Source organism: Camelus dromedarius, chromosome 7, assembly GCF_036321535.1.
Source record: "Camelus dromedarius isolate mCamDro1 chromosome 7, mCamDro1.pat, whole genome shotgun sequence".
Classification (NCBI taxonomy): domain Eukaryota; kingdom Metazoa; phylum Chordata; class Mammalia; order Artiodactyla; family Camelidae; genus Camelus; species Camelus dromedarius.
Window position 1 is genome coordinate 20880654 of NC_087442.1, and position 12515 is coordinate 20893168.

Here is a 12515-nt window from a genome sequence, read left to right on the forward strand (position 1 = left end):
TCTCTACCCACCCCTCTACTCCCTGACAACCACAAGTTTGTATTCTATGTCTGTGAGTCTGTTTCTATTTTATATTTAAGTTCATTTGTCTTCTTTTTTTATTTCACTTTCTTAATAGTGTTCTTTGACACACAAGTTTTTAGTTTTGATGAAGTCCAATTTATGTATTTCTCCTTCTGTTAATTGTGCTTTTGCCGCCATATCTAAAGAAACATTGTCTAATCCAAGGGGATGAAGATATACTCCTGTTTTCTTCCAAGAATTTTACAGTTTTAGCTCTTACATTTATGTTCTTTAATTTTTTTTCTTATATGATGCAAGGTAGGTCCAACATCATTCTCTTACTTGTGGTTAGTCATAGAACTTTTAAAAGTGTATTGAATTGCTTGTCTTTGCAATTAGACTGTAAACTTCAAGAGAGTAGAGACCAAGGAGATTTTACTAAATCTTTTTTTTTAACTAAATTGTTTTTTAATGAATTAGGTAACCAAAATATCCAGCTTTTTTGGGTCAGAAGTTATATTAACTATGTACAGTAACACTGTTTTCATTGTGATGTTGGTAGTTAAAATCCCTTGGCAATAACAATTCAGCAACAAACCAGTATACAGGATGATAGGGATTGTACAATTTAACAGGCTTTGGAACAAAACTGATTTGGATTCAAATCCTGACTTTCATTTAAGACATGTGTAACCTTGGGCAAATTACATTACCGATTTTTTTATTCCTTAAAATGGGATTTAGTTTGTACAGCTGTTAAAAGGATTGAATGAGACCTTGTAACTATAGTGCTTTATACATTGTAAGCATTCTTCAAATGCTTATTATTTATCATTGCAAAGAAGTAGCAGTAATGTTGGGAAACTTTCCCCACAGTACAGATTCAAAGATTTCTATTTTCTTTTGTGAATTGAGAATTGTTAACCGTTGATCTTTGATTTGGAAAGAAAGGCATACACAAAAACACAACTCTACATGTTTGTGCATATACTCTGGAGTGTGACAGAATGCACTTTAGTTACTATCAGACTCCACAGACTTAAGGGCTTAGTTCCCCTCAAGATTGCCCTCACTTCAGATGTCAGCCTTACTTCAGGGGTTCCCCAGGCAACCTGCACTCCTGCACATATACTCTGGAGTGCAACAGAATGAAATATCCTTTTGGGTGCAAGAATTTAGTGAAAAAGGAGGACTGAACAGAGATTCTAGGCATTTTGGATTTGTTTCAATGCGGCACATATTTCAGGTTTGTACAAGTTACTTGATTACGTGTCTGTCTCCTCCATTAAGAGTCAGCATACAAATCCTGTCTGAAATTAAGATATCAGTGCAGTGGATACTCCACAGATGGTTGAATTGACGCTCCTTGTCCACGGGGGTCCAAAAGGATTCCCTGGAGAGGAATGGGGAGGTCGAAAGGAGGAGGAAAGACCTCAAATCTATTACCAAGGAGCGGAGAGCTGCACAGGTGTGGGAGCCACGACGGTCCCAAAGCTCCAGTTGGACGCAGGAAACCTAGAGAGCCACATTCATTATTTCTCCCAGCACCCGTCCCGGTAGGGCCACTTCCGGGAGGGGGCGGAGAGACAAGAGGAGGCGTGCCGGGAAGGAGGCCGTTTGCAATGCACCAGGCGGAAGTGTGCCAAAGGTATCGGTGCTGCCGCTTCCGGTCCGGGTAAACGCGGCTTAGGTACACTGCGTGGTTTGAGTCGTGCCGGGACAGCTTTCTGAGGGCAAGTCAGCGGGTCAAGAGGCGAGCACCAAGGCCTGGACTCAGAAGTCTGGAGTCTACTGGAAGGATCGGACAAAAGACTAGGAACTTGAATACGATCTAACCTCTGTTTCCGAGGGGGTAACTTCCACAGGGAACCCCTCTGCCCTGGTAACGGGCGAAGAGGAGATGGCGCCAGTCAGGGAGCGGCCGTGGCCGACACAGTGAGGAAGCGTGAAGGCGGAGCAACCGGAGAAGCCGCGGGAGAAGAGCCAAAGCCGTCGTTGCCGCTACCACAGCTACCATCATGGAAGGGGCAAAGCCGACATTGCAGCTCGTGTACCAAGCAGTGCAGGCGCTGTACCACGACCCAGATCCCAGCGGAAAGGAGCGCGCCTCGTTTTGGCTTGGGGAGCTGCAGCGTTCGGTGAGGGGCCCAGAGAGGCCGTTCTATGCCGCGGGGCAAGGGCGGGATGGGACCTAGGCTCGAGCGGGAGCGGGAGCCGGAGCCCGAGCCCGGCCGTTGGCCTCGTGAGGTCTTCCTTGGGGAGGAGCTGCCGCCGTGGGGTGGGGCTGCAAAGCTAGATATGCCTCTTTTCAGAAACTAGTCGCAGCTGGTCGGTCTCGAAGTGGCCTTTTCCCCACCCCGTAGGAACTGATTTGTAGGTCCTATACTTATTGCTTGTGGCTTCGATCTGATTCTCTAAGTCCTTGATACTTGCTTCTTAGGCCTTGTTTTTCCATTTTGTTATTCTTCAACCAAACCCAATCCCAGTCTTTTTCCATCTTCTACTTAAGGATGCTTTATCCGTCTTTCCTCGGTGTCCAGGTGTTAGGTCCATTCGTGCGTAGCCTTACACCTCACTGTGCCTTGCTGCTTTTCACTCTGGTAGAGTCCATTATTCTGGAAACTTCTCAGGTTTCTAGATTCTTATACACGTGACTTTTCCCCGTGTTTTGGGGTGCAGCATAATGTAAAGAGAAAAGTATCAATTCTGATTTCAGAAAATCTTTGCAGTTTCATTTTACTGCATATTGGTTCTCTACTCTTGTCCTTCCCCTGACTTTTAGGTTCTTTATAAGTTATAGGTATCATAACTGCTTTGATTATTGCACATAATTATGTGAACATCCAGTAAGGAGGTTAACTGCAACCTTTTGTACCTATTGCCTTCTTGGATTCACGTGTCTTATGCTTCCTCCTCTGATTTTCCTACTCATCTTTACTGTGCTTTGAATTCTGTGTGTGTACATTATACTTGGTGATCTTGCTGTTTACCTTTCCTAGTTTTGGATTTTAGATGCCCAAGTGTATTTTTAATTTGTGCCTTCCCATTCCGTTTCTTTTTTAAAACTAATCATTGGTACTTAAAGATGCTCTGCCCGTTTAGATCAGCTCCTAGGCTTCAAGTGCATAATAAATATTTTAAAATTCGCAACTTTGACTTTAAATATTACACTTAAAAATTTTTGGAACCCAAGTTCTGGATAACCTCATGAGAAGATAAGGGAGTAAGGCTCACTGTAGGCTACACATGAATTCATGTGTAATCTTATTTAGTGTTTAGTTAGTTTTTGTGATCTGGGGAGCCACAAGTCCCTGATCTTATAGTTTTCAAAGTAAAAATAAGAGAAATGCTACACCACATCAAAAGTCAGCTCTTCCCTATTAAACTTGCTTCTTGTTGTGTGTGTTTTAAATCAATATTTGAGTGCTTACTGTGTACCGGCAACTGCTAGGTTTTGGTATATGGAAGTGAACCAAACAGAAAAAAGCTTTGCTTGCCACATAGGATATTTGTGATGAATAAATGGATTAATACCTACAAAGAACTTAACGAAGTTCTTGGAACCTAGAGCTTGGAATATATTAGTAATTTTATTTAAATATTAGTCATTTTTTCTTATTTTCCACTACTCTTTGTTTCAACCTTATATCATCATAATCATCATATTCACCACCACTATTTACATTCAGGTCCCAACAGGAATAGACGGCACGCTTGAAATAGGATAATTTGATGAGGGTTTATTTTATAAAAGTACTGTTTATAAAGATGTGGGTGTAATATGGTATGGCACAAGATAGTGTAGTAACCTGTAGCTAAGCTGTTGACAGCCCTAAGCCAAAAGGGATAAGAGGAAGTGGTTACTTGGACTCTCAAGAGAAGTGTGGAGTTGGCTGCCTTGGGAAGAGTGGTAGTTTTCAGCTGAAAAGAAACAGCCAGCATGAGATGATTTTGAAGGGAGGAAACTGGAGGAATAAATATTCATACCTTATTCTCCTAAACCTCTCCTGGGATTCCTGATTGGGCAAGCCCATCCAGAAGCTAGAGGACACGGGAGCCCGTTGATCTATTCACACCTCCTCACTCTAACATAAGTATATCACATTACATACACATTGCATTGTTAACCATGCGACATATATACCATAGTCGTATTTTCTTTTTTGCGCAACTTTTTTTTTTCTGGTAGTAATCATTACCTTTTTCTTTTTTTTCCACATTTGCTTCATTTTCTATATATCTACAGTAATTCATCCCAAACTCTCTGTCAGTAGGTGTAAATATCCTCTTCCTATGTTCACACTGATCTTTTTTTTTTTTGGTGGAAAGAAACCTTTCCTGAGTGCCCTCTACCCACCGCCTCCAGTCTGGCCCAGTTGTTCTTCAAGTCTGTTGCATAATTATTGTCCGGGGATCTTACTATCCTAGGGAATTCCCTTTTCCTTTTTCTTGACTGAATCCTGGATCCCATGAGCTTTTCTTGAATTACTCCCTCATTTGACAGATACTTGAGAAGGAAACCTTCACCCCTTCTCTCTCATTGTCTTGGCTGTTGTTCTTTTTTCCTGAACCACTTTTACACTGAGGGTTCTCTAGTCTTCTGCCTGGAGGTTATACACTAGGCTGCCAGTAGCAGGTAGGAAAATGAGTCGAGGGATGGATCGCACCACTAAATGTGTAGGCTTAAATTTATTTAACATGTTTTCAGTATGATACTCCTGTCCTTAGGTGAATCTCTTGTCCAAGAGTCCAGAGTCTCTCTACTTCAATCTCTCTAAAGTAAATTTTGAGTCTTCTCTGATGGTGGGTGGGTAGTATGGTAGCCTGGCCACTCAAGTCAGAGAGAAAATCTAGGAAACTAACTGCTTGTACAGATTTTGAACCTATTCCTTTATTTTCTGTTCCACCAGTGCATCCGTCTCCAGGTGTACCTCATACTTCTAATTCTTGAGCCTTACTGGGGTTTTGAAAGTGATTTAGTTTGCCCCTTGAATTCCCCATTCTCATCCTTTCTTCCCTCCCAGCCCCGAGGCAAATTTCAGCTTTCTTAGACCTGCTAAGACTGACTGTTAACACTCACCCTTTAGCTTTCTAGTTTCCAGTTTTGTTATTATCAGTCATGTTTCCATTCTCTATGTCTTTGTGGGCACCCCCTCTTTAAAAAAAATCTTCTTACTCTGATTTTGTAAGGGCCCTGAGGGCAAACAGATGTGTTCAATCAATTTAATCATGTTAAACAAGACATAGTTCTTGAATTTCATCAAAACCTTATTCCGTTGAGTGGCCCTTACTTTTTCTATGTTAGGTCTTGTCTTTCCAGGGTCTATCCTTGTCACTTTCTTCAATATACCACCAACCCTTCACCTTTTATTTGGTATGACTTGAGCATGTGTATCCAACTGCTTCTCCTGTCAAATCTGAGTGCTCTGCATCTTATTTTCCAAATTCTCAGGAACCTCATCTTTTGGTTGTCCTGTGTCTCACCTCTATCTTCAGACTCTCTCTCTGCTGAGTCCTTCCCATCAGCACTCACACAGCTGTAGTATCTCCCATAGTGAGCAGATGGTTTTTTTGTTATGGGAGAGGATGCTGCCTTTGTTCAGTTTTATAATTTCTTTGATGTTTTTCATTATCTCTGTGCTTTTATTACTCTTTCCCAATTCTGTCTTCAAATGAAGAAACTAATCCAACTAGTCCATCTTTTTAAAGCCTAGCCTAAATTCTTTGTTCTTAGAGGCTTTTAACCTATTCTCTCCTACTGGAAGTCATTTCTACCCCCTACAACCCACAAACACCTAGAGCACTTTAATTGTGTTTATCTTTTTTTTTTTTTTACCATATTGAAAATGTTTTTTCTCCCCCACCAGACAGTAGTATCCTTTTAGTTGTTTATATAATCTGATACCCATAGTTGAAGGAATAAACCATGATTATTAAGAAAGAAATGCTCAAGATGCCTGACACACAGGTTCTTACAAATGTTTGTTGAATGCTTAGCTGCTTGTAGAGGCAGATGAATAACTCAGATTTGTCTTTATCTATGAATTTCATTTATTTTTGCTGCTTCTCTCTAACATATCCATGGGTAATTGAAAAAACAATATTATTCAGTCTCCTATGATACTGTTTTCAGTCTTTCCAACCTTTTTTAAAAAAAAAAAACAACCTTTATGAGATAAGTTTATATTGCCCTCATTTTATACTTTGAACAACTTGGGTACAGCAAGAGAGAGGAACTTTTTGACTTAATAAGGCGTTCTTAAAGTAGTCTCTAAGTGACATTTTTAACCAAAAGTCTGTTATAGTGTAGTAACAAAACATATTAGTGTAGTAGTATAGTGTTTTAATTTAATTTAAAATTTAATTTTAATAGGTAAGGAACAGGGGGAGGGTATAACTCAGTAGTAGAATACATGCTTAGCATGCACAAGGTCCTGGGTTCAATCCCCAGTATCTCCATTAAATAAATAAATACCTGGCCCGACACACATCATAAAAAAAAGAAAAAATTGGAAAGGAATAGAATTTGCCTGGTTTATGTTAAAACCATTTTGAAGAATACACATTTTGAAAAATTGTTATCCTTAACTTCCATCCACCCCACACTTTACTAATTTTATTAAAATCATTTAGTATAGTTATAATAATCCTAATGGTAAAAGATTTGCTATAAAGATGTAATTTGGGTATGGTTTAGCTCATGCTAGGAGTTAACATCTTTTCTCTTTCAGCCTGTTTTTGAAGAATCTACATTCATTTCTCTGAACTTTTTTCCTACCAGAATTCATGGAAACAACTTACAGCTATTGCTTTATGTGACAGGCAGATATCACTGATCTCTTTAGAGTGTTTGAAAAGAAAAATTTATTTTGAGATGGATTTTGAAGCCTATTTAACATGGACTATTATGAACACTTGGTAGTTTTCTTTGTCCACCTCTAGTAACCAAAATTAGTAGACAATGTAGAAAGCAATGGAAGGAAAGACCATCTTTTTGTAGGGCTGATGAGTTATGCTACTCATTTGTTCTAAGTTTGTAATTTAGATAATAAGAAGGAGACACAATCTGTGGGTTAGAGGTTACCTCAAAAGTTTTATAGTTTATAGTTCAGTCAGGAAACTGAAAAGGAATGATGAAGAGAATAAACATAAATCAACGGGAATCAAATCATGCTTTGATGGCCTGAGTTGGTGTTGTAATGTTTAGTTTATTATATATCCATGAAAATTTTCTTCTTCTAAATATATTAGAAAGGTCATAGGTCATGAAGTATCAGCTTCAAACTTCTTTCGTAGTAATGTTCCTCTTTGGAATTTCTTGATTCTTCAGCCTAGTTCTAAAACTTAGAGTCTGTTTTTTCTGTGGCAAGTGCAGTCATTGATTTGATATATCTGAAAATCTAGACATCTTTTAATGCTTCTGCTCTCATCCTCTAATCAGGTGACTGTTAAAACATGTTTTTGAAAGGCAAGCCTTCTAGAAAATAGAAAAAATTCTTATACAACTTCTGTGGATCAGTTATTTCAGTGAACTTAGGAATACTGTATGCTTTGCATTGCTGGAAACTGGGAGTAAATGATAAAACCAAAGACCTTTCTACTGAAGAGTTTACCAATCTGACTATATTGTCTAATGTAATTACCACTAGTCAGATGGCTATTGGGACTACTTAAATTTAAGTTAATTAAAACTAAATAAAAGTTAAAATCTATTCCTTATTTGCACTGTCACATTCCAAGTCTTGAACAGCGCAAATATAGACATTTCATGTCCTTGTTGTAATGGAGGCTGTGAATGAGAATTTGTTATGATATTTCTGTTGACATGGTAGTCTGTTATCTGGTGACATTCATGTGTTATTTGGACTAGTTTATTTCTTGTCTTCCCAGGCATTGGACCAGAGTTGATGGTTTGAACCAGGATATAAAATTATCAGGGCACTGCTACATTTTTAAAATTATAACACAGTTTTCTTCCAAAAAGTACCAGATATTTCTTCATATTTTCAGGTTGATTGCACTGATGTTTATGAGGGAAGTAGAAAATATGTTTAATAAGGTTTCTTACTGTATCAGTTTAGTCAGTATTAGGTGTGCAGTTCAGTGGTATTAAGTACATTTATGTTGTTGTGCAATCATCATCACTTTCCATCTCTACAACATTTTCATCTTCTCAAAATAAAACTGTCTACCTGTAAAACAATAATTCTCCATTCCCTCCTCCCTACAGCCCCTGGCAACCACCGTTGTGCTTTTTTTGTCTGCATGAATTTGACTGCTCTATGAACCTCATATAAGTAGAATCAAACAGTATTTGTCCTTTTTGTGACTGACTTGTTTCACTTAGCATACTGTCCTCAGGGTTCATCCATGTGCCATGTGTCAGAATTTCATCCCTTTTTAAAAGGCTGAATAATGTATGTACCACATGTTGTTTATCCATTCATCTTTCAATGCACACTTGGGTAGCTTCCACCTTTTGGCTGTTGTGAATAATGCTGTTATGAGCACAGGTGTACAAGTATCTGTTGGAGTCCCTGCTTTCAATTATTTTGAGTATATATCCAAAATGGGAGTTTCTGGATCATTTGATAGTTCTGTTTGTTTTTGAGGAACTGACATACTGTTTTTTTGATATTTATTTATTTATTTTATATTAAAGAATAGTCAGTTTACAATGTTGTATCAATTTCTGGTGTACAGCACAATGCTTCAGTCATACATGAACATACATATATTTGTTTTCATATTCTTTTTCACCATAACTTACTACAAGATAATGAATATAGTTCCCTGTGTTACACAGTATGAACTTGTTGTTTATCTGGATTTTATAGAATTTTAAGCTCTGTTGAACTTTAATTCCTAGGAAGTTGAGCTTGCTCACGTTGCCTCTGCTGTATATCCATAGCTTGTACTGTGTATTGAAATATTACCACAGCATATTTTACTGCTGACAGGTGAAGTTCCAGAGAGAAGCTTTATTTCTGTTTATTGGAAGTTCACAGTATTGCTAGTGGGGATAATTTTGTAGTATTTGGCATGCAGAACCCCTTGAAAGTACTGATGTAATTTTCCTCTTTCTGGTAGAGTTCCCAAAATGAAAATATTATGAAACTTGTATTTTATTTTATTTTTTTTGGTGAGAAATTTTCTATTAACAAAGTTTACATTATGGTTTTTGCTTATTTTTTTCAAGCCCGTAGCACTCTTCAGTTTTTCTCTGTATTAACCATTTGTATGTTCTGTCTCAGTCATAGTTAATACTGTTTAAACAGATGGCCCTAAAGCAAAAGAATATACTTAGAACTAGTCTTGGAAAATGTACATTTTTACGTAAGCATTCAGAGTTTTCTGACACTATAATGCTTTTTTCTTTCTTCCTTTTTTTTTTTAACAATAGCTTAAGCTAGACAGCTCATATTTCTATAAGATTGAAAAACTTGAATCTTCAACAAGGTGTTAATGTATGCTTAATATGTCTGATAATACTCTAATTCTTCAGGTTTATATGAATTATTTTAAAACTTGCTCAGATAGGCAGGAATAGAGACCAGTGATTAAAGGAAATCCATTTTCTTTATTTTTGGCTTTCAGGAAATCCTTACATGCGCTACCCATTTGCTTCAAATGAAATGGTTTCAAGCTTGGCATTTTCTACTTTTAAAGCAGGGCTCCCTAGTACAGTTAGTGAGGCCCACAGTGAAGTGATTATCGAGGAATGCATGCTTCAGTCACTCCTAACCCAACTTGATTTAATGGATCTAGATATATTCATCTTTTTTCAGGATAATATTTGAGATTAATATTCACATTCATAGGTGGCTGAGTGTTTTTAATTTGGATAGAGATTCTTTACACTTGACATGAAAAAATTTTGGCAAACCTTCTCTGTACCATATTATGTGTGACCAACAGCTACAGATTTGAGCCGAAGTTTATTTGACAGAGGTCATTATGACAGGATTGTTTGAAAATGCTTGTCCCAGAAAACACTGGGATTTCATCAGAAACTGAGGAGACCACAGTGTGCAATGCTCTTGCCATTTGGTCTTACTGATTCCTTTCATTGAGATCAAGATAGAACAGTGCATATGGACACTACAGTTTTCCAAAGTTGAAGATTCATTTCTCCTGGACTTTGAATGGCTTATGATGTTTTAAAGAATTATTTTTAGCCAGGAATCTCTTCCCTCTTAAGGGAAATAATACCTCCCTTTTAATTATCTATTCAATTATTATGGGGATGGCTGTGAAAATGTAAGTTGGCTGAACTTGTCTCTTAAATAAAAGAACTTTTTGCTTTTAGGAAAGTTATTTTTGCATACATGGGTATTCCATGGTTCTGGGAGTTTTTTAGGAACTTTATGATTATTTTTCACTACTACTCTGCTTTTGGAGTGGGAGTTGTTTACTCATCACTGCTGTGGTAAAGGTATTAGCTAAGTTTCATTTCATCATGGTTTCTGTATTTCAGGCCATTTTGCAAAACAAGTTATTTTGAAAAATAACATTTTTAGGTAGCGATGGTGATCTTTTGCAATCTATAGCTTATATTTTTCCTAATATCTGTTCAAACCATTTTCTTTGCTTGCTGTCTAAGAAAACCATCAGAAAGTAACTTATGTCAGATGTAGCAATTTGTCTTAACTTTGTGAAATTTTCATAAAGGATTAGATAACAAAAAACTTAAGATAGTTGACCAACTTAAGAAGTTACTTTCTCTGTTTCAGGTTAATTAGACTTGTTTGTTCTTTATGTGTCTCATGAAAATGATTTTTTCTGGATTTGGGAAATTGTGATTTTTCTAGCTCAATACCACACTATTACAGGGCTTGTGTCTAAAATGTTGCATTCTCTCGTAGTTTTTTTAGGGGTTCTTTTTACTCTGTGCTCATGCCTAGTCTCTCTCCTTCCAGTATATTCTAAATCTTTATTTAATAAATATATGATTCACTAATTGAAATACTTAAAATAGGTATAGCAACCTGACACATTTGTTACTTTTCAAATCTCATTGAAATATTTGTATTTCCAGAACCTCATTTCCTATTTGCCAGAGCTCTTCCATTTTCAGTGAGGTATTTTGAGTAATTCTGCTTAATTTGGGGAGTTTTTGTGTAGGATTAACTAGCAACTCTAATCTGTTTCTGGTTCTTGGCAGCTAATGAATCCTTAGGCCCCTGCCTGAGTGTGTGCTTCCATTGTTGAGGGCCTGCTCAGTGATTTCGATTGATTCAGCAGTTTTAGAACTGTTGGTGTAGAAGTGAGTCTTGGAGCAGTAGTGCACCATTAAAGAAAAAAAAAATGGCAAGTACTTTTAGGATCTGCTGTGAAGTATAATGAAAGACTTAGAGCACGTTAGTGAAAGGATTGCTGGGCCATAGCCTGCTTCATATTCATCACATAGTCATGGAAATATCTTTTGAAAAGTCTGCTGTAAAGGCCTGTTCTGCTACTGCTTTGTGAAATGGAAGATTGGAATTAGATGCTTAAATGGAAAATGTTCTCTTGTTGCAGCCTCTTTGAAATGTGCTGCTAGTGGGAGCTGCAGCTTCCTCCTGCTGACTCTGAGCCCCAGGCTTCGGTTGAGATGGTCCTTTCAGAAATGTGGAGCTTAGTCCAAGCCTGGATTTCAGTGGGTAGCACCTGGCATCTGTGGCTAGAAAGTCCTATGAAGTGTAAGTGCTTTATTCTCTCCTTGTAAAGAATTCCTTTTCCTTTTCTTCTTTCTGCAGCTTAGCAGAGGGGGAGAACAGTGAGCAATATACTATATAGTGTCTAGGGTATTGGGATTTGGTTGCATTTTCTTAATGATTCGGTGATCAAAGCAAGATTACTTGTTTTTGGATGCCAATAATTCTTAAACCCTCCTGGAATTCAAAAATAAAGGGACAAATTATGACCCCTTAATACATATTACTGGCAGTATCATCCTGGGTAATTTTTCATTGACAGTTTGCTTAATAGTGTGTGATACTCAAGTTTGCCATATTTCTTTAGAAGTCACTCTTGTGTTTTGTTCTTATTCCGAAAGACAAATATTTGAAAAGAGAGGCACATTTGACCAGTGGGTGAGGCAGTATCAAGATGAATAAGGATGCTGTAAATAAGAAGACAGCTCTTCTTTCACTTTGATTCTACTTGATACATTTACACAAGGAGCAATATGGAAATTTTTTTAAGACTGATTCCTCTTGGAATATCCTAGGAAAGACATATAGCTGCAATCTATATTTTGGTTTAGCTAAAAAACAAAAAGCTGTAACAGCATAATGAGCATTAGAAGATGCAAATTCCGTGTTTTGTTTAGTTGCTTGGGATTAACTGTTGTTATCCTTTTTCTCTATTTCAGAAATACTGGTAATATTTTAAGTAAGCTCATTTCAAAAAAGGACTCCCATTTTCAGGAAACTTTAAGGTTCTCTTCATTGACATTTTTCTGAAATTCTTAAATCTTCAGATTTTGGCTAGGAAAGTATTGAGCTTCTCATCATTAAAACAAAATATAT

The 12515-nt window shown here is 37.4% G+C and overlaps 1 protein-coding gene across 2 annotated transcripts in view; it reads left to right on the forward strand.

Annotated features, from left to right (window-relative positions):
• The first annotated feature begins 1670 nt into the window (after positions 1-1670).
• Positions 1671-12515, forward strand: part of TNPO3 (transportin 3) — an 82606-nt gene continuing 71761 nt past the window's right edge. Inside the window, exons 1-2 of one of the 2 annotated variants that reach the window (XM_031455337.2) lie at positions 1672-2141; positions 11524-11684. Coding sequence is in view for 1 of the 2 variants with exons in the window: in XM_010975644.3 (XP_010973946.1) it covers positions 2022-2141 (120 nt within the window). In the remaining variant the exon portion in view is untranslated. Of the gene's footprint in view, positions 2142-11523; positions 11685-12515 lie in introns of both variants that reach the window. The other variant, XM_010975644.3, reaches the window with a different exon arrangement.